At 36.1% G+C, this 24142-nt stretch overlaps 1 protein-coding gene across 10 annotated transcripts in view; it reads left to right on the top strand.

The window, feature by feature from the left end:
• The window catches only part of PCDH9 (protocadherin 9), a 921308-nt gene that overhangs the window by 483863 nt on the left and 413303 nt on the right, over positions 1–24142 (top strand). Inside the window, exon 4 of one of the 10 annotated variants that reach the window (XM_073894463.1) lies at positions 1353–1475. The exons of the other annotated variants lie outside the window; for them this stretch is intronic. Within the exon in view, the coding sequence (XP_073750564.1) occupies positions 1353–1367 (15 nt within the window). The 3' untranslated portion in view covers positions 1368–1475. Of the gene's footprint in view, positions 1–1352; positions 1476–24142 lie in introns of those variants that run through there. 10 annotated transcript variants of the gene reach the window in all.

The following is a 24142-nucleotide window of genomic DNA, read 5'->3' on the forward strand; positions in this document are numbered from 1 at the left end:
CACACACACACACACACACACACACACACACACACACACACACACACGGCTCTTCCAACAAAGAGAATGAAGAAGAAGTTAGAAGCCATTTAGTTAAGAAAGATAGTTCAGGAAGAAATGGGTGACAACACTACCAGAAATTAGAAGAAAAAATAATGATTAAGTTTACTTATTGATAATCAGTGAATTTCTAAAACTAACAAAAATATGAAGATTTAATATTAACATTATTACAAGAAAGTTTATGTTCAGAGTATTTATTTGTCCCCATGCATGTTTTGATAGTTTTGGTTGTCTGGATGCCATGTTTAAACAAACTGTGGCGTATTTTGTGACTTTTTGCCATTCTGCTTAGAGTGGCGCTATGGTATCATTTATCTAGAATGATTAAGCAGTGTTGAGCTTTGAGACAATGCACTGAAACTTTTTATAGGTAGAGCCGATATGAGAGTGGGAGTATAGTCACAACAAAGGAAATAGGGATAGTAGAATAGACAGCCTACTCTGTTTACCTTACCGCCCCACCCACCCACCCCACCCCCGCTTTCAGGATCCACTGAGCCAGTTTTCTTGATTGGATGATATTTCCCCATTCATTTTTTATTTGAAGTGGAAAATTCCTTTAACAAAAATTGTATGAACAACCTACTAAAAAGTTTTTGGGAATACAGATACGAATGTGTGTCATACTTTTCTTCCTATCTGTTCCCGTTTGAATCTCTTTGTTTATTCCTTTCTTTGTTCATTGTCACCAGCACTAACTCATAAAATCTAGTCCTGGTTTCACTCTTCACTGCACACCTGCCTACCAGATCCCCAACTGTAAGAGCACAGTGGAACTGTGGTGTCCAATATGGTAGCCGATAGACACATATGGCTTTTACAATTTAATGAATTAAAAATTAAATAAAATTAAGTTTAGTTCCTCAATGGTACCTGCCACATTTCAGTTGTTAAATAGGCACATGAGGCTAGTGGCTACCATATTAGACAGGGTAGGGAATATGTTCATGACTACTGAAAAAAGAATAGAGCTACTTTAGAATGATTAACAGTTTAGTGGCTTGCTTTTGGTAGATGGCTACATCATTTTTCTGAGACAATTGTTAACATAACACAGAATTGTAAAAATCATACATTATTGGTACATGGATTTAGTGAAATTTTATCTTCTATAATAAGGCAAGGGGATTTTAATAGTGGGACGTTTTTAAACTCGTTTACTTGTTTTGTTTTTGTTGCCCTCTTTTTTTTATTAGTTTTTAACTGAAGTGAATCATTGTTATTTAATGTCTTGAAATGAAAAAAAACTTCAGTTTATACATTACAAACCTTGCTCACTTCTTTCACAGAGAATTTTTCTTTGAAGTCATTGGGAGATCCAACCAGGAATAGGAGATAGAAGAATTGTGCCGGGGGCAAAATGCTATTCCTTTTCATGTATCTATAAAATGAAATAAAATATGTTTGATGAATTGCCAGTCTCTTTGCTCTGCTTCAAAACTTGCAAGGTACCTATGTTGTTATGAAATATAGATGCCAAGGAAAACTGGAGTGACTGAAGAGAGAGTGAAAATGTTAGAAGGGGTGGTGAGGAACTTTGTAAAAAATACAAAGTAGAAGAATTACAATACCTGGGTCTATTGTTAGCTGTTTCTGTGAGCTAATGTTTCATACAGACTGAAAGTGCCCTCTGCATTTCTGATATTTCATGACTTAGGAATTCATTCCCATGAATGTATCTCACTAAGTCTTAAATGCTATGCATTATATTTGTAAGTATGAGTAAAACATGTCCTCTGGCCTCAGAAGGTTTAAATACTACTCTGGTGGGAATGTAGCTACGCCTGCTTCCCTTTTCTAATGCTTTATGGCTATAGCTAGGCTTATGTCATTTTTATATTTGTTCTGAAATTTTATTTTTAAGCCTCCTTATGTCTATTTTAGGCAAAATCTATTTAGACTAAAAAAATTCAACCCAAGATATATGTTTTATTTTAATGGATTAATTTAGTTGATTATATTTGTCATATTTTGTCACAGTAGTTAAATTTTCACTTGGCATTCTAATTTATGCTTTTATGATTTATGATTTTGGTTTTTTGGTACAAAAGTGGACGGGGCATGGCTTTGTTTTGTCACAAAAACCAAGGCGGTTTCAGTGACATGAGGGCGTAGAGAGACACAGAGCTGCACTTCAGGGTTTAGGCCTCTTTCACACAAGGAGATGCGGCTGCACCCTGCCACACCTTGAACTGGCAGTAACAGGGCAGTAGCCCTCCTCTGTTGCCCTAGTCCCATCTTGGGAATTGTATCCCATGTCAGGAAGTCCTCACTGTAACTGCAGGAACACAGGTCCTATGTTCCTATCTCCTTTGCCACACGTGTGCACACCCACATCAATATAAAAGTGTGCCCTGTCTCTCTCTCTTTTCTCTCTTTCTCTCTCTCTGTCTAAGAGGACACAGGGACCTCACTTGATTGCAGAGGGAATGTGCTTTGGCCTGAGAAAAAGAAATATGCAGTGTTGTGTCTCAGTGCCTGGCTGGTAAATGACACACTTAACTGCAAGCTGAGCAAGCCTCCCTACTTCTCTTCTATAACCTCTGTTAGGCAGATGTCAACCCCACTGACAGGACACAGAAGAGGCTACAGTGAGGACGATTGTAACTGGGGATTAGGGGTACAAGAGCACCTGGTTCCGGGGGGTCCCAAACAGACCAGGCTCTGCCACTCACAGCTGACAAAATCCAAAGGCAGAGAGAATGGTGGTGAGACAAGAAAGGCATTTATTTCGGTGAGGCCCACACTGGGAAAAGAGGGGACTAGTGTTTCAAAAGCTGTCTCCAAAGTGCTGAAAATACTTCCAGGTTTATATAAGGAAAATGTGGGACAAAGGCCGCCGGATACGTGCAGGTGGGCAGTAGAGGTCAGGTCTATCATTGTCTTGGGGTCAATCATATGAGGTCTTTATTGCTTGAGGTGGTAGTTTTGGTCCCATCACAGGATGCTTTGCCATCTGGGTCTTCTGCCTGAGTTAAAACTTAATCAGTTAGAAAGTACAGAAACAGAGGTAATTGAAGTCCCCTTTAATGATTGCTTTCACCCTGGCTCCAAGAGGCTAGGAGTTGGGGCCCACCCACAGGCAGTGCCATGCTTTAGGCAGTGTTGTGAGGAATAACATTTTAGCCCAACCAGGACACAGAAGGTATTGGGGAATGCAGGGCTGAAGAATAAGGCAGCATAGGACAGTGACGTCCTTCCACCTTCCTGTACACACACACACACACACACACACACACACACACACACACACGTTTTCTGTTGTTAAGGCACTGAGGGATCTCAGTGATGTGATGGGGCTCTGCTGCTCCCCAAGTGCCAACGCCTGAGGGGGTGTGTCTGTCCCCACCCTGGGGCAAGAAGTAGAGTTTGCTTGGAGAAGCAGAATAGCCACAGATGAAAGAATCCCAAACGGGGACAGAAGAGGAGGCCATGTAAGAGATTCATTCTTGTTCATCGTATTTTTCTAATATGGCATTTATTTAAAACGTTGGCTGAGTAGTATTTCTGACTTATTTTCTTTTGCTTTCCTGATCGATGTTCTAGGAAATTGATGAATTAGTTTCAGGACTGGCTCCATGGACTTTGGCCCACAGAAGGGTCCTGTGCTTGTTTTAATGTTCTACTGTTGCCATCTTGGAATTCTTTTTTTTTTTTTTTAAGATTTTATTTATGTATTTGACAGAGAGAGAAAGAGCACAAGTAGGGGGAGCAGCAAGAAGAGGGAGAGGGAGAAGCAGGCTCCCCGCTGAGCAAGGAGTCTGACTCAGGGCTCCATCCCAGGACCCTGGGATCATGACGTGAGCGGAAGGCAGATGCTTAATGACTGAGCCACCCAGGCGCCTCTTTTTTTTTTTTTTTAAGATTTTTATTTATTTATTTATTTAACAGAGATAGAGAGAGAGCACCAGTGGGCAGAGCGACAGACAGAGGGAGAGGGAGAAGCAGGCTCTCCCCGGAGCAGGGAGCCTGATTCGGGGCTCGATCCCAGGACCCTGGGATCATGACCTGGAGCGGAAAGCAGCCGCTTAACCGACTGAGCCACCCAGGTGCCCCTCCCTTGTTTTGTCTTTATAATTCAGCATTCATAGTCTGCAAGAGCTATCATCTTAAGGCAAACATATCATCCAGATTGCCACTTACTTAGGAGATTGTTATTACGCACGACAAACCACTTTTTGTAAAATTATTTTTCTATCTACATATGTTTCCTGAGAGTATTTTGTATTTAGTGGTAATTTAGTGATTTGGTAATTTGACAATTTCTATTAAAATTCTATTAAACAATTTTCATTCTCTTCTTGTTGAACAGTAATGGTGTTTTTTCCTCTGTATCTAAGATTAGCTGATACCCATTTTTTTTAAAGATTTATTTATTTATTTTAGAGAGAGAGAGAGAGAGAGAGAGAGATCAGGGGGAGGAGGGGTGGAGGGAGAGAGAGAATCTTCGAGCAGACTCCCCACTGAGCATGAAGCCTGACCCAGGGCTCAATCCCTGGACCCTGAGACCATGACCTGAGCCAAAATCAAGAGTCAGCCACTCAGGCACCCCATGATGATACCCACTTTTTAAGAGTCATTCAGTATCTTTTTTTTTTTTTAAAGATTTTATTTATTTATTCATGAGAGACAGAGAGAGAGAGAGAGAGAGGGAGAGAGAGAGAGAAGCAGAGGGAGAAGCAGGCTCCCAAGGAGCAGGGAGCCCGATGTGGGACCCGATCCCAGGACCCTGGGATCACGACCTGAGCCGAAGGCAGACGCTTAACCATCTGAGCCACCCAGGCGCCCAAGAGTCATTCAGTATCTTAACATCTGATATATGTGTGTGTGTGTGTTTGTTTGTGTGACACAGAGAGAGAGAGGTTGACAAAAACTTTCTCTTTGTACCTACACTGTTTTTGTGCTTATTCTTCATTTTTCCTTCTTGCAGAGGTTTTCTGTTATAGAATCTAGAGCTAGTATAAAATAGATAGTCAATGTCAGGTTTCTAATTATGAAGTAGATTTTGTCTTCTAGTTCACTCTATTCCTGAAGCAAACCTTAAAACAGAGGGTTAAACCAGAGGGGTAGGTGTCCAACTTCTAGTACACAGATTTACCCTGATTTTAGGAACTGTGCATTTTCATTTTGAAATATTTTGGACTCCTTCTAAAATCTGGTTTTGAGCTAGTGGTAGGAATTGGAAAGCCAACATTCTATTGTGTTTAAGATAATGGATTTTGGAATTAAATTGAATTCCAGTCATACCAACCCTTCTTAATATGATTATATCTTCAGTTCCAAAACCAGTTTTCTCATGTGAAAAATCAAATTGTAATGCTTATGTTATAGTATTGTTCTGAGGATAGAAAGAGATAATTGCCTGTCAACAATCACAAATGATTGTTGATTGTCATGTAATACTTGTTGTCATTGCTCCTGGGGTGGGTGTAAGAAGGTGCGGATGGATTTTGATCAGCCTGTCATCATAGCTCTTGATACTGGCAGAGTTTAAAATGGGTTCTGCCACTGTTACATATCACAGATATTGCTGTAATGCTTCCCCTACCCACATCATATTATTGGTGGGAATGACATTTAAAAAGGTAAAATTCCTTGTGCTGCTAAAGAGTCAATAATCTAGATGAGTGCTTCAGATATCTGTATTTGCATGTGTATGCTTCACTAATACTATGTTTTGATAATGGTGACTGTAAATGGGAGAATCTCACAAATAATCGTACAATCATTACTGTTGGTTTCTTCCTGCGTCACCATGAGCAACTTTCAAATGAGTTGCATATGGAGTGTGCTCTGCTGGCACACCGTATCTGTGTGATCCAGAAGAGACAGTGGCAAAAATGTAAAGTACAACTATGGAGAATGATCAGGATCAGAGCAAATCACATCAGTTTTTGAAAATAATGGCCACTTCTAGAGAATTATCTTAGTGATACTTGAATGGCCTGGAGCGTTTCCTAATGGGAAAAAGTCCTGAAACTCCTTTTGTGATTTATTATGGTTTAACTATTATGTACTCATCCACTTTAGGAATGAATTTGACTTTTGACAACTGTATAAACCAGTCAAGATATATGTAAAATAATATATATCTCATTAAAGTTATCCAAACAATATATAACATAATTCTAAAAGAATCTACTTTATATTTATCCATTGCTATGTGTTTATGTCTGTATATTCATTTTTTTCATTTTTAAAAATTTTATTATGTTATGTTAATCACCATACATTACATCATTAGTTTTTTTTCTTTAATTTTTTATTGTTATGTTAATCACCATACATTACATCATTAGTTTTGGATGTAGTGTTCCATGATTCATTGTTTGCGTATAACACCCAGTGCTCCATTCCATACGTGCCCTCTTGAATACCCATCACCAGGCTAACCCATTCCCCCACCGCCCTCCCTTCTAGAACCCTCAGTTTGTTTCTCAGAGTCCATAGTCTCTCATGGTTCATCTCCCCCTCCGATTTCCCCCCCTTCATTTTTCCCTTCCTACTATCTTTTTTTTTTTTAACATATTATGTATTATTTGTTTCAGAGGTACAGGTCTGTGATTCAACAGTCTTACACAATTCACAGCGCTCACCATAGCACATACCCTCCCCAATGTCCATCACTCAGCCACCGCATCCCTCCCACCCCCCACCACTCCAGCAACCCTCAATTTGTTTCCTGAGATTAAGAATTCCTCATATCAGTGAGATCATATTGTATAGTCCTAACAACTATTTAAATCATTACAATAGCCTTGTCAATGTATAGTCAGTACTCTAAGGCTAACCTACCTTTCAGATGTACAATATGCTTTGGAATATATCAGCAATTCAAGTTTTTCTGCTTGAATGTGCATGTTCAGTAGCACTGAACCCAAAATATGAAGGTCTAATGAATTGGCTTTAATGGTTTCCTTGCCTCCTTAAATGTTTTTGTTTTAATTGGTTATAACACACTATATCCTGAACTACACTGAAAAGTTCACAGCATTGATGTTAATGGTCTCTTTCTAATTACTGCATAATGAACAAGGTCTGACAGTGCAGTTTTAGAGGTTAGACACCACACTTAGTGATTATCTTCATATTTTTATGAAGTAGAAATCTAAGCCTTCCATTATAATGTGGAAATTATATATGCATATATGAAATATATATGTATATATATGTGCTTCAGTGTATACGGATGTGTATGTGTACGTCTGTTTTAGGTAAATGCCTGGCAAAATGTACATTTAGGATATTTTATTTTTAGATGATCTGTATGAGTATATGAATATATATATGTATGTATATGTATGTAAACATGCGCACATATATTGGAAAAAAAACTACATAATAATCAAATTCTCAATTTATTTACCAAAAGCTTTATTTCCAGTTTCATATATTCTTTCATAAATGTATCTAGTATTTATGGAACATCTCTCTCTCACTCGCTCTCTCCCTCTCTCTCTCTGGTCTGGAGTTTGAACAAAATAATTCATATTGGTCACAATTAAAATACTCTACTGGAAAGCATTAGGATCATGCCATATATTTAACAGATTTAGGCATCTTGTTTTCATTATAAATATATGCCTCTGCATAAAATCTTTATAAATTGTTGTTACACTTTGATATTTAGGGGGAAATAAGAGCAAGAAATCAAACAAATTGTGAAAGTGGGGGAGGAAGAACAGCCACATTAGGAATCCAAGACACTCGTTACACAAAAAGTGCCAAATATTATTATACTTACCACTTCTAGCATTGGTTCTCCAAAACATTAATTTTTTTTTCAAAGGTGGTGAGAAAAATTTAATCTGGTTTTGGCTATGCACATTTTAGTTTGATTTGCCTTGCCAGAGTGTAAATATTACTATTTAATTTGGGAGAAGTTTGATACCAAATTACCCATCAAAAGAACAATAGATGAGATGTTAACTTTTTAGAAGAAAGACCCCTAAATATCTTCTATACAAATTAAATTGTATGTACTTATATTGATTTTTATGAAAAAGAATTTCAACTGAATTTTTGTGCATATTTGTTTTAGAGATTTTTACATGTAATGGCTTTCAATCCTCTTTTGATTCCTGTACCATTATTCCTTTCTTTACTCTATTTAATATTCTTTATTCTATTTATCATTATTCCTTAAATTAAGCTTAGTTAAAGCATGCTTTCATATCTGAAAATTCTATTTATTCCCCTTGTTAGCACTGCAACACTTTTAGGTGTGTAAGCAACATACACTACAGGGAAACATCCCCAGTATATTGTTTGCAATCTAAAGTTAAAATAATGCACAAATTAAAGGTATTTGACAACATACAGATAAGGCCAAATGAATGGAAAGAGAATGAAACGAGAAAAAAATGATTTACATGAATATATCAGTGTGTTGCGGAAAATGAGCAGAAATAAAATCAGTTAGCAGCATTTCTGAGGTTTGTTCTCAATACAGAAGCAGAGGAAACATTTAAATTTTAAACAGGAGGCGATTGGGAGACAGTGAAGGGATCTAAGGGGGTAATAATATGTTTGAGCAAAGTAAAAATGTTCTCCATGTTGGCAAATCTTAATCATTTCTTGCTGTGATAATTAATCAGACAGCTAAGCACTAGCCACTCACCTGCTTCAAAACATAAATTTTACTTTATGTGCACAACAAATTACCCTTTCATGCATACATAGAAAACATACAAATTCTCCATGGAATGAAGGAGATGTTCGATATCTGCCTTTGGTGGAAATAATTATTATTAATTTAAGATTAGCATACTCTAGACAGACTGTTAGCATTCCCGTTTTATCTAAACACAGCCATGTGAGGGGCACAAGGCTGTCAGTGTGTTGGTGGAAGCTCTCCCACTATTCCCAACAGCTGTTGAAATCACAAACACTTCAATCCTATTAATTGAACAGGAAAAAATCATTAGCATTGTACTGAGGTGTTGGCACCAGCTCATCCCTGCTTGGTTGATCTCTCAAGTCAAATTAGGAAACCTCCTGCTCAGGAGCAATTTACTTTTTGTTGAATAAAGCCTATTTTTCTGGTCACATTTTAAGATGGTGCTCCTTTTGCTTGTCTTATAAGCAATGAATTTAACTCAAGAAGGAAATTGAGTATTAGGATTTTGAGGGGAAGGGCTTTTCTGTCTCTTATTAATCTCTTCAAGTCTAATACTTAGAAGGAAAAGCCATAAAATATTTAAATGAGTAAGACGTAGTCATCATCGTCATCAATGTCATCAGCAACAGTAACCATGAACATTTATTTAATCTTCATTAAATGTGGGACATGATTCTAATTGCTGAGGATGTGTTAACCCTTTTAATCCTCACAACATCTTCATGAGTCAGGTTCTGTTACTCTCATTTTCCAGATGAGGAAACTGAGATATAGAGAGAAAAAAGTAGATCATTCACAGTTCTACAGCTAGTAAGTTATGGAGCCTGAATTTGAGTCCAGACAGTCTGACACTGGAATTTATGCTCATTGTGCACAGTTGAATATAGAAATAAAAGTAAAACAGAGAAAGGGAAAGGAAATGAGAAACTTTTCTAAGTTATTTAGAGGCAGTCGCTTTATTTCAAGAGGTGAGGAAGTAGCTAGTAAATGCCAGAACTAATATAAATTTGAAATATCAGATTTATGAAAGTCAATATAGCAGTGGTCCAGCTAAGACTAGAAGCCATATTTCCTTTCCGTCTAAAACTCTGTCTATATGTAGCTTGGAAGAATAACACTGACCACAACGTGATTCTTTATATCTGGATTTCTTTCTTGTGTTTGTGTTGGGCATAATACGGGGTCTGGAGGGGACAATCTAATAAAGATTTGTTTTATTATAGAACATTTGTTTACTATACAAAGTAAAATAATGGCACACTTGACTTTATGTGTAATTAACTAGGTTTGGGAAGTGTATTTTCTTTTTTAAGATTTTATTTATTTATTTTTGAGAGAGAGAGACAGCACAAGTGCACAGGCGCGCATGAGCGGGGGAGGGGGGCGGGCAGAGGGAGAAGCTGACTCCCCGCGGAGCAGGGAGCCCCATGCAGGACTCAATCCCAGGATCCTGGGATCATGACCTGAGCCAAAGGCAAATGCTTAATCGACTGAGCCACCCAGGTGCCCAGGAAGTGTATTTTCTTGTATGAACATGTATTGGGTATGACGGATATTGAAGGACTAACACAATTATAATGTTTAGTTAGGACAGAGGTTCTATGCCTCTCGCTTAGTTTTGAGATTCTCTAAAAACAGTAATTCACTGATATTCCTGATTAACCTTTACTTCAAAGTCGTGCTTTAGATTCCATCACCATAGTTATGGGCATTTGATCCAAGTAGATAAATTGCTTAGCTACTTCATAAATAGAATAAGAATTTTTGTCCTGTCAGGCCCATTTAGCCTTCATAGTCATAAAGTATCTTTCTTTCAGGAAATAGAAGTGGATAACTATTAAAATTAAGATGACAATGTGTCCTAAGAATTGATAACTATTTAAAAAATGTTTCAGGCACAAGCATCAGAATTCCATTATCCAGAGTCGCAATGCTCTCTGCTTCCAGTCCCAGTACTGAGAAAGGGTTACAGATGAACAGGGGTAAAGCACTAACCTTGTTCAACACCTTTGGGTTCGCTCTTTGTGAACTTAGTACCTCATATGTCCTTTTTCTTTTGCATCTTTGCAGTGTTTTTTTGTTGTTGTTTTTGGTTTTGGTTTTGGTTTTGGTTTTGTGGCCATGTCTATTTTGCCAGGTAGACTTGAAGCTACTTTAAAAGCAGGTACTATGTCTTATACATGGTTAAGTTGTATTTGTGACTTCACTTGGTGTTTGTATGTTGCCTTACAGAAGATTTTTAAAAAATAATTCAATAAAAGTAAGATAAAATAACATGTTTGGTTAAAGCAATGAAATGATATTTATTAGATTACTTAGTTGCAAGAGATGTCCTGTTGTGACTTTTGCAAATTTCTGGGTGCTCTTTCAAGTTAGTTCTACACCACCATGAAGGCTTCATATGCCTAGCACATAGGTCCTTCTCAAGGAGTTAGTATACTTTCATTAAGTGGAACCTTGACCATTCTCACATATCTCATTCCTACATGAAACTAGTGAACTCCATGACAATAGCCTATTAATCACTATAAGGTAAGTGTGTTTAAGATGGTGTTCACAGACATGAATTTGGGGCAGTCTGAGAACTTCTGACACTATCGCAAAAGTTTGTGTGTGTGTGTGTGTGTGTGTGTGTGTGTGTGTGTGTGTGTGTCAGTTTTGGGTAAGGAAACCTATAGCTTTTGATCAGATTCTGAAAGAGATATCTGACAAATGAAGCTTCAAGAACCACTGATTTAAGGATAAGGACTGGGCAACTATGTGTAGGCTGAATTTATCCATCTTGAATCACTATGCTAATGGCATAACAGGAAAACAGACAAAACCAAAATGTGAGCAACTGTGTGTTTTTATATTGAAAAAGAAATAAGGAGAGAATGAGCAAAAATATTTTTTTAATTCGTTAGTGCAACCTGTATAAAATAGCTATTATTTGATGAATAAATACAAAATAAAATATTTTATAATAACTTTCACCTGTTAATGTTTTGTTAAAATTATCCATTAATTCAACATCTTTTTCATGCTTAATTTATGGAATGCACTATCCTGGGTCTTGTGTAAAATACCAAAAAACAAAATATAGGCTCCTGTGCTTTTTCCTCTCAGGTAATTACATTTTATATTGCTTTATAAGTAAGGCAAATGATCCGGAAAGGTCACCCGATAAAAAGGATACTAGTTAAGGGTGAATTCAGGGGAAAGATCTCTGGGGGACTAAATCATTAGTTATGTCTTTAGGGAGAGAGCTAGTTTCTGCATGACAGATTAGATCCAGATAGATGTAAAGGACATTGTATGTTTCAGAAATGGGAACTCCATGAGTACACATAAAAGCGAGACTCTTATAAGTATCTTCAGGGTAAAGAGAGTAGAGCCACCTACTCGTATTATAGGATTCATGCTTGGGTGTACTGAAAACTATTGTAGTTGTGACCAGTTTTCAATGTCTGAATGAGCATTTGTACTGCCAACTAAATGTTACCCTTAAAACTTTTTTATTAGAAGGGTGTATTAGTTTGCTAGGGCTGCCATAACAAAATCCCACCATAACAAAATACTAAACAAGGCTAGATGGCTTAAGTAAGAGAAACTTATTTTCTCACAGTTCTGGAGGTTGGAAGGTCCAAAATCAAGATGCCCCCTAGTTTGGTTTCCCCTGAAGCCTCTCCCCTTGGCTTGTAGGTCATTGCCTGCTTATGGTGTTTTCATATAGTCATTTCTCTGTGGGTGCACATCTCTGTCTCTCTGTCCAAATTTCCTTTTCTTATAAGGACCCCAGTCAAATTGGGTTAGAGCCCACCCTGTCAGCCTCATTTTAACATAATTATCTCTTAAAGACCCTACTTTCAAATACAGTGACATTCTGATGTACTGTGTATTAGGGCCCTGATGTATGAATTTGGGGGGGGAATATAATTCATTCCATAACAAACCCCAAAGTTCTGGCTGTAAAAAATAAATATTATAAATATATTACACTAAACAATAGTATATTTAATTTATAATATAAGAGTGAATCAAAATTTTAATATCCTCAACTAAATTTTATTGAATAACTATAATGTTTCAACATATATAAGGAACATTTTCAAATATGTTGTTTCATTAAATTCTTATAATTACTGCATGAGAAGATGAGCAAAGTCATACAGTGACAAACCTCAGATTAAAATTCATGAAATTCTGACTCCAAATTTATTGATTTTTTCCTACCAGTTTCTGTCATGCCTATATAGTTCCTATATGTGCCTGGACTAGAAGCTTTGCAATTCTCTTTGGTTTAGTTTGCAAAAGTTCCACATGTTTCTATGCATATACAGTTCTATACATATCTAAATGTTTGTAAATGTATGTGGTACCAGATAGCCTTGTGTTGGTGCACAAAGTATACCCAATCTTTAGTTTATGAGACATTTTCTGGTATCTCATAAATCTCTCCCTATTTTAATAGTTAGAAGCTTCTCCAGCCTTAATAGAATGAGCTTTAGTTACATAAGATTTTGCAAGTGTTTGATAGTTAAACTTTACATTATATCTGGGAGCATCTTGGCAGTATGTTGTGTCAAATGAAAGTAGTAAAATCAGTCTGAGATTTCACAGCTGCCCTAATTAGCTGATAACTCTTGAAACTTTGAGAAGTCAGTAGCACAATCTGTTGTAGATATAATTTTGCAACGAACAACTATATATTTTGGGTTCACCAAAAGTGTCCAGCACTATATTTATGTCTCTAAACCAGCTATTCCTTGTATTTTGGCTAATCATGTTAATCAAAATTGCATATGCTTTTAGCCTTAAGATGTTTCAGACTTAATTAACTCAGCCTCGAAATAGGTTTGGGAGCTGTGTTAACAAGGAGAGGCTGCATTTGATAGTCATTCTGAGTGTGGGATTTGAAATGGAGCTGTTTTTGAATTCTGACTTTGCCACACATTAGGTATTGAATCTCAGACAAGTTATTTATTTCTTTTCCTCTCTGGAACCAGATGGAACAATATCTATTTCACAGACTGATAAGATAAACCAAGCATTTAATACATATACAGAACCTACCATATAATTAGCACTCAATGCATAAAGCTACTATTTATTTTACCAGATGCATATTTTTAATTATTTTTTGAAAATTTGCAACTAAGCAGAGGTAGATATTAATTAATTGATGTCTAGTATGGACTAGTAGTATGCTAGAAGATTGAAAAAGTACCAAACTGCAAAGGCTGAAGGCACAGTCCCCAAGACTGCCTCCACTTCTGACACCACTTGCAAATTTGGGGGTTCACAAAACCACTCTCAGGTATAAAAATTAATTGGAGAACTTACAGAACTCAGTGAAAGCTATTATACACATGGTTACAGTTTATTATAAGAAAAGGATGAATATTAAATCAGTGAAAGAAAGAGACCCTTGGGCCAAGTCTGGGCAGTTCCAAATGCAAAGCTTCCAATGTCCTCAGGATGTGTTATCTTCCTGTCATTAATGTACGACAATATTCAGGGTATACTGCCGACCTGGGAAGCTCACCTGAAAGCTCTGATGTTCAGAGTTTTTACTGAGGGCTCATTACATGGGTCTGACTGACTGATTGATTGTCCACAGTTGAACTCAGTCACCACGTTAACTGATACAGTGAGACTCACCCTAAATCACATGGTTGGTCTGTTGGTCTCTTCTAGCATGGCCAACCCACTCTGTAAGATAGTTGGGGTGTGGCCAGCATCACTGTAATATCTGATGTGGTCAATCTCTGCCCTAAACAAAGGCACTCATGTCAGGTATGACATGGATTACCTTCCAGAAGCTGAGGGAAAAGGCCAAGCCTCTCATTGGGCAAGGCCAAATTGTTGACTACACAGGTACATTGCCAGAATTATACAGGTAAGATGATTTGTTATGTGTTTGTTGAACTGTTATTTTATAAGAACCCAGTAAGGTGATTAGTGAAATAATATAGAATATGAACATAAATATAAAATGTTGCAATTGTAATGAACATTTTCAAAGTATAATATACAACAGTCAATATTATAATGATGTTTTTAATGTTATAAACATACCTACAAGATGAACTGACAGCTGTATGGCCTTCAGAGTATTAATGCTATTAAAAAAGTCCACTTTGATACCTTTTTCTATATATAAATGTCATTAATCTTAAATTAATATATATCTATAAAGATTAGAACACAATATACCTATAAATATTTTCCACAGGAATTTGTTGAGATCTGAATAGAAAATTGAACTATCTGCCTTGATTGTTAATTTGTAGTATATGAGCACATATTCAATAACTTATACCTGCTATTTGAGGAATGAATTCTTGGCATCAGTTTTGTAGTTTGGTAGTTTTCAGTTAGATTAATAAATATATCCATCAAAGTTGATTAGTGTGGAGGAAGGTGATCTAAATAATTAACTAAAGGTGACTGAGTAGCACTTTTTAAATTTAAAATGTGAAAGGAATAATTTGTGGTACACCTGATAGAACTGTAAGGAGGAGTTCTAAGTTTCTATCCTGTTGATGTCATAGTTAAAGGGACATTTTGAGGTATGAAATATCTTCAATAGGATAATTATGTAAATGAAAACACTCCCTGATGACTAAGTTTATAAAATTATATGCAGAGGATTTTCAAGGTTAGATTCAAAGCCATAGAGCCAGGTGTCAAATCTGTATAGCGATCATGGTCTACATCATGACCTATAAGGCTTTGTTGATGGTGCAACCAACTCCTGTTTCTATTAAAATATTTAATTTAGTAAAGTATATGCATATATGCTTAAATTTTAAGTTTACATTTTAGTATCAGAAATAGTAAATATTACACATGTCCGTGTTGACATGAAGTGACTCGAAATGAGCTGAATTGAAGTGAGTTGAAGTGAGGTGATGTGAGTTACAAGAACTAAGGTAAAATATCAACAATTAATACTTATTACAAAGTTTCTCTCATAGATTACATTTCTTGGAAGATTTTGAAGTTGTGGGTTAATTAAAAATCTTAGGCTAATTTTCATATATTTATCCTTACACAAATAAAAATGCCAGTTTTCAAATGAACTTGTCTAAATTCAAGAACTCAATTAGTCTTATATTAACATAATTTGGAAATATAAGCAATTTAGCAGAAATAAAATAGCAGTCCGTACTTAGGTCTAAACAGAAACAAAACAATGAAAGTATTTGGTAGGTATTTAGGATTTAGAAATTTGGCTTCAATGACTTTGGAAAATAAAATTTTAAAGAGTTTTTATCTGTTTAAGTAATCTCTACACCAACATGTGGCTCAAACTCATGACCCCAAGATCAAGAATCATTTGCTCCTCTGACTGAACCAGCTAGGTGCCCTGAAAAATAATTTTTTTAAAGATTAAATTAGTTTTGCATCGGGGTGGTGAAATTTTGTCTCTTACCTCAAATAGAAGCTAATCATGGAATAATTTTAAATTATTTTCCAAAGTTGGCATATATGAACACATCTAAATATTATTTGAGCCAGATCAATGTAAACAGTAAATTTTATATTACATCACAGATGATAGTAGCAGGTTGACTTTTAAAAATACTATTACCTAAAAAGTTAAAGATTGCATTTTATTTTCAAATCAAAAGAATATCTTGAATGTAAGAAAGAAAATGAAAAAAAATTTTTGCAAATATTTTTTGACTTTTCAAGGGAAATGTACTAGTGTTTATAGCCTTCCACATATGGTGACATTCTTATTGTTCACAAAAGATAAAGCAACATCAAAGTTTTAAGAAATATGGTAGTCTATTTTTAATGATATAAAATATACACTTTTCTTGAATATTGATATAAAACATTTTAAATTGTGTTTTCAAGAAAGGTGTAGAAGAAAAATCTATTGATAACAGGGCATATAACTTAATATTATGATAATACTAGTATGGATTTGGGCTATGGCATTTATAATATATCTCCTTTGACTTACTTTGGGTTTTACTGCTTGTGAATTATTGAAACCTGATTCACTTATGAGATATGTTGATCTCAATTGAGTTCAAAGTGAATTTCCTTTTCCTTTCCATGCAAGAACTCATATTGAATGTTCAGTGGGACTATAATCCATCATGTTGTGTCTTAGAAACACATTTATAAACTTAATATTATACAGATAATTTACATTTCTATTGCATAGGAAACAGAGTTTTATTTTATTAGGCTAATGAAACAATACAGAATATTATCTGAGCGTACGATTCAAGAATTTCATAATCACAAGTAAAATAAAGTGGATTCAAAATCTAAAGGCTAAATGGAACCCTAAAAAGCCATCCTCTCTGTTTTTGCTAGAACCATATTCAGACACAAATTGGATACAAACTGTCTGACTTCAACCGCAATCCTATATATAACTATGATGCTTGTACAGAAGAAATTCAATAAACTTCCCTAGCACGTTATTTCAATTTCTAAAGCTTTTCATTGGAAACAAATTAAAACCTCTAATGAAGTTTTATTCCTTTGATTACTACCATTTCCTCCAGCATAGATTTGAGGAATAACTGGCTATTCTCTTTCTTTTGTAAGATTTTATTTATTTTTGAGTGAGAGAGAGAGAGAGAAAGCACTAGCTGGGGGAGAGGCAGGGGGGGAAGCAGACTCCCCACTGAGGAGGGAGCCAGATGCAGCACTTCATCCGGGATCATGACTGGAACCAGAGGCAGATGTTTAACCAGCTGAGCCACCCAGGTGCCCTTGGCTATTCTCTTGGAAACTTCCTTTTCTAAGCCTAAGGTTTTTTATTGAAAAACTATCCCTCTTTGGAGTTATATTTATTCATTCTTCGTATGCATATGCACATTTGTGTGTGTGTGTGTGTGTGTGTGTGTGTGTGTGAATATATAAGATATTGTCAGTAGAATTAAATAGTTAAATGATCTGAATTTGTAGAATATACTACAGAAAATGCACAGTGGAACAAAAGGTCCACTGTAGTTGGTGAAATGTGTTTAAAAATGAAACAAACACAAAACAATGGCAGACAATCATTCAGAAAAGTTTCTATAGTCTTTGAGGTTATAGGGACTAAGATGGAATAAGATGCTGTGTTTTGGGCTTATTAATAATCCATAGTCTACTTGTCAAATTAGACAAGCAGAAGGTCAGACTTACTTTTTAGCACATTGTGATAAGTTCTAAAATCTTGGTTAGCACAAAGGACGATCGGTGCATAAAAAGTCAGGAAATCTCAAGGAAGTCTTCATGGAGGAGTTCAACACTGAAAAAAGAATAGGAATTAGCCAAGCAAAATTGGCCTAGGAGATGGTTGAAAGCAGTTTTCTCAAGCAGAAGGAGCAATGATAGCAATGTAAGTTGGTAACTAGAATAAATAGCAATTTATTCAGTGGCAGGAAGAAGAGTGTTCAGAGGTTGGAAGTAAAGGCAGTTGAAAATAAAGACTGAAACAATCATCAGTAGCATGGCATAATATTCTAAAAAGTTTGGACTTTCTAATGAAGCTGAAGGGAAGGTTTGAAGATTGTTAAACAGGTGTGTAACACAGATTGATTTGCATTTTATGAAAATGTTTCTGGAAGCAGAAGAATAGTGAATTTTTTAAAATGCATGCTTAGTAGCATACACACACATGAATAAAAGCAAGGAGTGCACTTGATTGTCTATTGTACTAACACTAGAGTGAAATGGTAAGAGCCTGATCCAAGGGGAATTTGTGATGAATTTTGAGCCATAGAGAAATGGAGGACTAAAGATATCCAGCATATCCCATTTGGGAATCACATGACTGGGAAGGGTGTGACACTATCTCATTTCACTCATCAAAGGAACACAAGAACAACAGTCGTGGGAATAAGATGTTGAGTCTACTTTTAGATATGTTGGTTATTAGAGATTTCTAGGACATTCAAGTTAAGTACTACATAGACACTCAATGCTATGAAAAGTCAAATTGATAGGTTGAAAGCTCAGAAAAAATATCTAGACTGATGATACAGCACAAATCATCAACAAAGAAGTGGTAATTGATGATGACATCATCTGTAAACAAAGATAGTTTTATTTCTTCCTTTCTAATTTATATACCTTTATTATCTTGTCTTGTTAGATTAGCAAGGACTTTCAGTATGACATTGCAAAGGAGTGGTGAGAGGGACATTCTTATCTTGTACCTGATCATAGTGAGAAAGCTTTTGAGTTTCTCACCATTAAGTATGATGTTAACTGTAGGTTTTTTGTAAACAGTCTTTGTCAAGTTGAAGCCATTCCCCTCAAATGATACTTAGTCTAAAGTTTGATGATTTACATATTGGATAAAGAATCAAACTTAAAAGAAATATTAGCAAAATAAATGTAAAAGTACCAAATTTAAATCAAAGAATCAATTGCACAAATTAAGAGTGGTCAAGATCTAGTTTGAAGAGTATTAAACCTGGATAATTAAATTAACTATTATCCTCTAAGGAATAGCAATATAACATGATGACAGAGACTGATGGAGACCGAAGGAGAAAATACCAAAATTAAAAGCAAACAAAAAATCCCTAATGAAGCTTCTAGGTTTTATTGGCATATCTACAAATTTTACAGGCCCCAAAGAAGTGAGAATATCGTTTAAGAACAAACAGTTATTTGTAAACTCCAGTGTACAAAAGAACTGAGCAGAATGACATTGTTGCCCTAAGTTAAAAGTAATGCTGAGAAAGTAGGGTTATCGAACAGTACAATTAAAATAGTGAATTGTATGTACATCATATAATATGAAGGATAGTTAACTGAACCGAGATGCTTTAGGAAGGGTATAATGATTCTTTTAAATTTAAAGATTTATCATGTGAAATAAATGGTTTATTTTTTATTATTCTGAATGACGAAGTAGGAATTATAGGAAGCTCTATTTTGAATTAGTGTGCAAAAATAAATTTACTCATAGTTGTTAGTACATGAAACGTCTGTCAAAATAATGAGTTTTTTGACACTGTGATGATTCTAGACTGTTTTAAAAAACTAACTACTATGGTTTTATAGTGTCCTAGATTATATAGGCCTTAAAATTCTTTAAATTATAAAGTGATGTTCCCAATATAGATACCCCATTGGAAGAATGAACCATAGACTGCTTTTTCTTTTGTACCTAGTTTACATTAATTTTCTATATCAATCACATTTTTTGGAAAGAAAAGAAAAAAGATAAAATGAGGGAGAGGAGAAAGAGGAAGGGAATAATTTGGCTCGACCTGTCATGTCTATTCCTATCTGATTTCTATATCTATATCCTTAACATGCACACAAAGTTGAATATTACCTGCAAAAGTATAATCTATTTTTATTTGACTTTCCTTTATTCTTGGTTAAAGCTCAAAATTTTGTAGTACATTCTACTGGGAATCTTTTCCTCTGTTAGTGTAATAACTTCAGCAAATCTTTTCACGGTTTTATGAGAAATAGAGCATAGAGGAAAGATAGATAATGAACAACAGGCTTAAATTTCATTATTAGGCAGATGACTAAAGAAAAGCACTGAACTATCCTCTTTTACCATATTTGAAAGAGATGGTAAATTTAATGTGTCAATAATTATGTTATTGAACATTTTGGATTAAAAAAATAGTATATGTAAAGATAGGTGAGAAATGAGGTGAGCAAGAGGCTGATAATGTGAGTAGACACTTTTTGCTCTTAGTGAATACACTTGAGATTCACAGTCTCTAAAAGCCAGCTTGGCTAACTTAGAGGAATTTGGCTACATTTGTTTAAGTTACTTTAGTTCTCTAAGTATTTATATGACATACACTACACCCCAGGAAGTGTGGTAGAAATCAAATACCAACATGAATAGTGCCGTATTTGGGGTCTTTGGTATGTGGGAGGGGGAAGAAAGGCTAATTCAAGCTACCTCAAGTGTTGCAAGATTATTTTGAGGTCATTTTGTGAATAAGTGGAGCAGGAATCCCACCAGAGCCCTGGAACAGCTGGACTTCCCAGAGTGGCGAGAATATTCTCATAAACATGAGAGACACAGTCCTCCGACGTACCTCTAGGGACTGGAGTGGCAAGCATTCTTGCATCTTCATCCTGATGTGCTTTAAAGAGATTCATTTATTTCTCCAGGTCCTCCTGCCCTTCCCCTCCCTCCATCTCCCCCCTCCCTCCCCTCCACTCTCTTCTCCCTCCACTCCTTCTTCCCTTTCCCCTCCCTCTCAATTTCTTTCTTTTGCTGAGAACAGTTTTAAGACATTTTTAAATTAAAAAAAAAAAAGAAGGAAAGAAAAAAGAAAAGACTAAAAACTAAAAGGCTCAGTTCTGTCTAGCTCACTCATGTGAATTTCTTGTTGGACTGTTTTAAAACTCTAGAGGTTGTAGAAAAGTGATAATAATGGAAATGATCCTTATACATAGAAAACTAATTGCTCCTTTGGATAATTTCTGTCTGTATCTGTAAATTTATTTCAGAATTGCTATTCTCTGTATATGTGTCTGCTTTTTTGATTCTCCTTTAAACAAGTTGTAACATCTTACTGGTTCCCTCATTAATTAAGAAGGTAAATAAATTATTTGACACAGGTTCATGTTATACTTGTGTGCGATTTATGATTACAGTTTTTTTATTTTTTATTTTTTTTAAAGATTTTATTTATTTCACAGAGAGAGAGAGGGAGAGAGCACAAGAGGGGTGAGCGGGAGAGGGAGAAGCAGGCTCCCTGCCGAGCAGAAAGCCAGATGCATGACTCCACCCCAGGACCCCAGGATCATGACCTGAGCCAAGGCTTAGCTTAACCCGACTGAGTCACCCAGGCAGCCCCTCTTTTTAATTTTTTTAAGACTTATTTATTTGAGAGAGAGAGCCGACACTTAACCGACTGAGCCACCCAGGCGGCACCTCTTTTTATTTTTTTAAAGATTTATTTTAGAGAGAGAGTGCATACGTGTGAGCAGGTCAGTGCATGGTGGGGGGAGGGTTGGGGGCAGAGGGAGAGGGAGAGAGAATTTCCAACAGACTCCCTGCTCAGCACAGAGCCTGAAGCAGGGCTCAGTCTCACAATCATGACTGGAACCTAAAGCAAGAATCAGCTGCTTAACCAACTGAGCCACCTAGAAGCCTCTATATTCTCTCTTTAAAATGTATCCTTTAACACTGTTTGTTTAAACCAGACTCTATCAAAGGTCATTGCTCAGCCTTTGGAGAGGTAACTATCACAGTCCAAACAGCTATAGCTGGGAGATAGCTGGGGATAAAAAAGATATTGGTAACTAGATTATGTAAGCCCTTGTAGAAAATTTTACAACTTTGACAATTATTCTGAGTGAGAGAGGGAGCAGAGAAGTGCCAAATTGATTGACACTTGAAAGGGACTACTGTGGATACATTTTTGACAGGAAACAGGAGGTCAAGGGTAGCAGCAAAGAAATCAATTAAAAGGTTGCTACAGTTATCTGGATGAAGGGTGTTGATAGCTGGGACAAACAACTAAGTAAGCAATGGCAAGATACTACAATTTAATCACATTGTGGAAATCTTTTGAGCGAACAGAATTTGCTATTGAATTAGATGCAAGGCAAATGAAAATGAGAGAAATCATGAGCTATGTCAAGACACTGGACTTAGGGAATTGGAATGGTGGAGCATTTAGGGAATGTGTACCATGTGGGTATTTTTGTACATGTTAAGTTTATCAAACTCATTAAATTTCCATGTATAGATGTTGTGGAAGGAGCCAGACATTCAGAAGTCTGGGCTAGAAATATAATATTGGGAGTCATTAGCATCCATATGATATTTTAATCCCAAGCATTTGTGGAAAAATACAAAGAGCACCCAAACAAGAGCAGAGAGAGGCTGTTAATTCAGAGCTTATTATGTTAAGGGAGTCAGCCATCACTAATGTTTGGCATCTTCCAGGGCAGGCAGGGGAATAGGAAAGCTTTACAATCGGGAAAAAAGAAAAGAAAATTTCAGATATGCTCTGATTGGAGTTTATTGGCATGAGGAAGCTGGAGGTGGGATAATGAAAAGTGGGGCTTTAGATGTGATTTGGCTTTCTGTTTGGTCTCACTTGAGTTGTAAAGGGAAAGGGATGGGATAGTAGCAAAATAGCAAGCATTTGTTACAAAGTACTAATTGTTCTGAAATAGTTGCTGCAGAGATTGTGGTTTGGCTTAATGGACACCTTATGTAGGTCAGAGTTCTATTGTCATATTTGTCTGGTCATTGCATATTCAGTCTCTCACACCAGAAGTAAATTAGGTAAAAAAGATAAGAGTGGAAACAGGAAGATTTACATCCGTACCAACATGTCTAAAATTTTGTTGCTACATTGGATGAGGCATGACTCCTAGTGACAATTTTAAGCCCTGTGCTTTTACATATTTCCAATTGTGCTTCTGATCCAAGTTAAACTCATCTCTTCAAGGACACAGCTAACTGAAATATTGTTGTTGCCTTGTTTAAATAACACCTGTAGTAAAAAATAATCAAACGAATTGTGTGGAAATCCTAAGTATTAGATTGGTAAGTGGAGATACCTTAGCTATGAGTCAAGGTCATTTGGAAAGAATCAGGAGGTTTTCTAAAGGGAGAAAAAAATTCTGGGCACTGTCAACATCATAATTGATTAGCCCTGCCGTTATTGTAATTTTGCCCACTTTTGTCTTTCACCTCTTTTCTTCTTTCATTGCATTCTGTGTCAAGTTTTTCTTTCCTAAACCGGTGGCCTTCTTTCAAAGAATGACTTCCAATTAACAAATACATGTACTTTAAATTTTAAAGGACTCTCTGTGGGGTGAGGCTCACTACAAGCCCTCTGGCACAATGCTACGTTTAAAAACTGTCCAACTGTTGTGTGGCCTTTTACTGTTGCTCCTTAGCTCTATGCTCTCCAGTCCTGCAGCTTTTCATTAGAATTCTGGGCATGTTACATCATGTTGGCATCCCTATCCTTCCCTTTATTACTATGCCCTTCCTTTTACCCCCTTCTCTTTTGCTTCTGCTTGGATCTTTTGTTATCCAGCTTCTTTTACCCTCCTTGCCTTGCTTCCTTGTCCTTTGTCTTCTTCTGTTATGATTTATGATTATGCCCTTCTTCAGGCCATCTGCTTCCAAGCGAACTCCCTACCTTAAACCACAGTCAATACTTTGTATAACTACTTGACTATTTGCAACTGATTTTTTAAATAGAGCACTGAGATAACTTTCATTTACAGTTATATTAAACACACACAAATCCTTCAGTATAATTTTCTTATACCATTTCCCTGAATTTGTAAAACCTAATGCTATTCCCCTTTTCAACACTTTATTCTAAAAATTTCAATTAGAAATGATTGTGCATTTTTTCAAGGATGATTCCTTTTCTGAAAGATATATGTAGATCCTTCTCTTTTGTAGAGGTCCAGAAAGGAAGGGCCTACTTAACTAACTTACTTTCTTTCTTTCTTTCTTTCTTTCTTTCTTTCTTTCTTTCTTTCTTTCTT

Source organism: Callorhinus ursinus, unplaced genomic scaffold (assembly GCF_003265705.2).
Source record: "Callorhinus ursinus isolate GAN/ISIS: 27379988/994484 unplaced genomic scaffold, GSC_fseal_2.0 scaffold7, whole genome shotgun sequence".
NCBI lineage: Eukaryota > Metazoa > Chordata > Mammalia > Carnivora > Otariidae > Callorhinus > Callorhinus ursinus.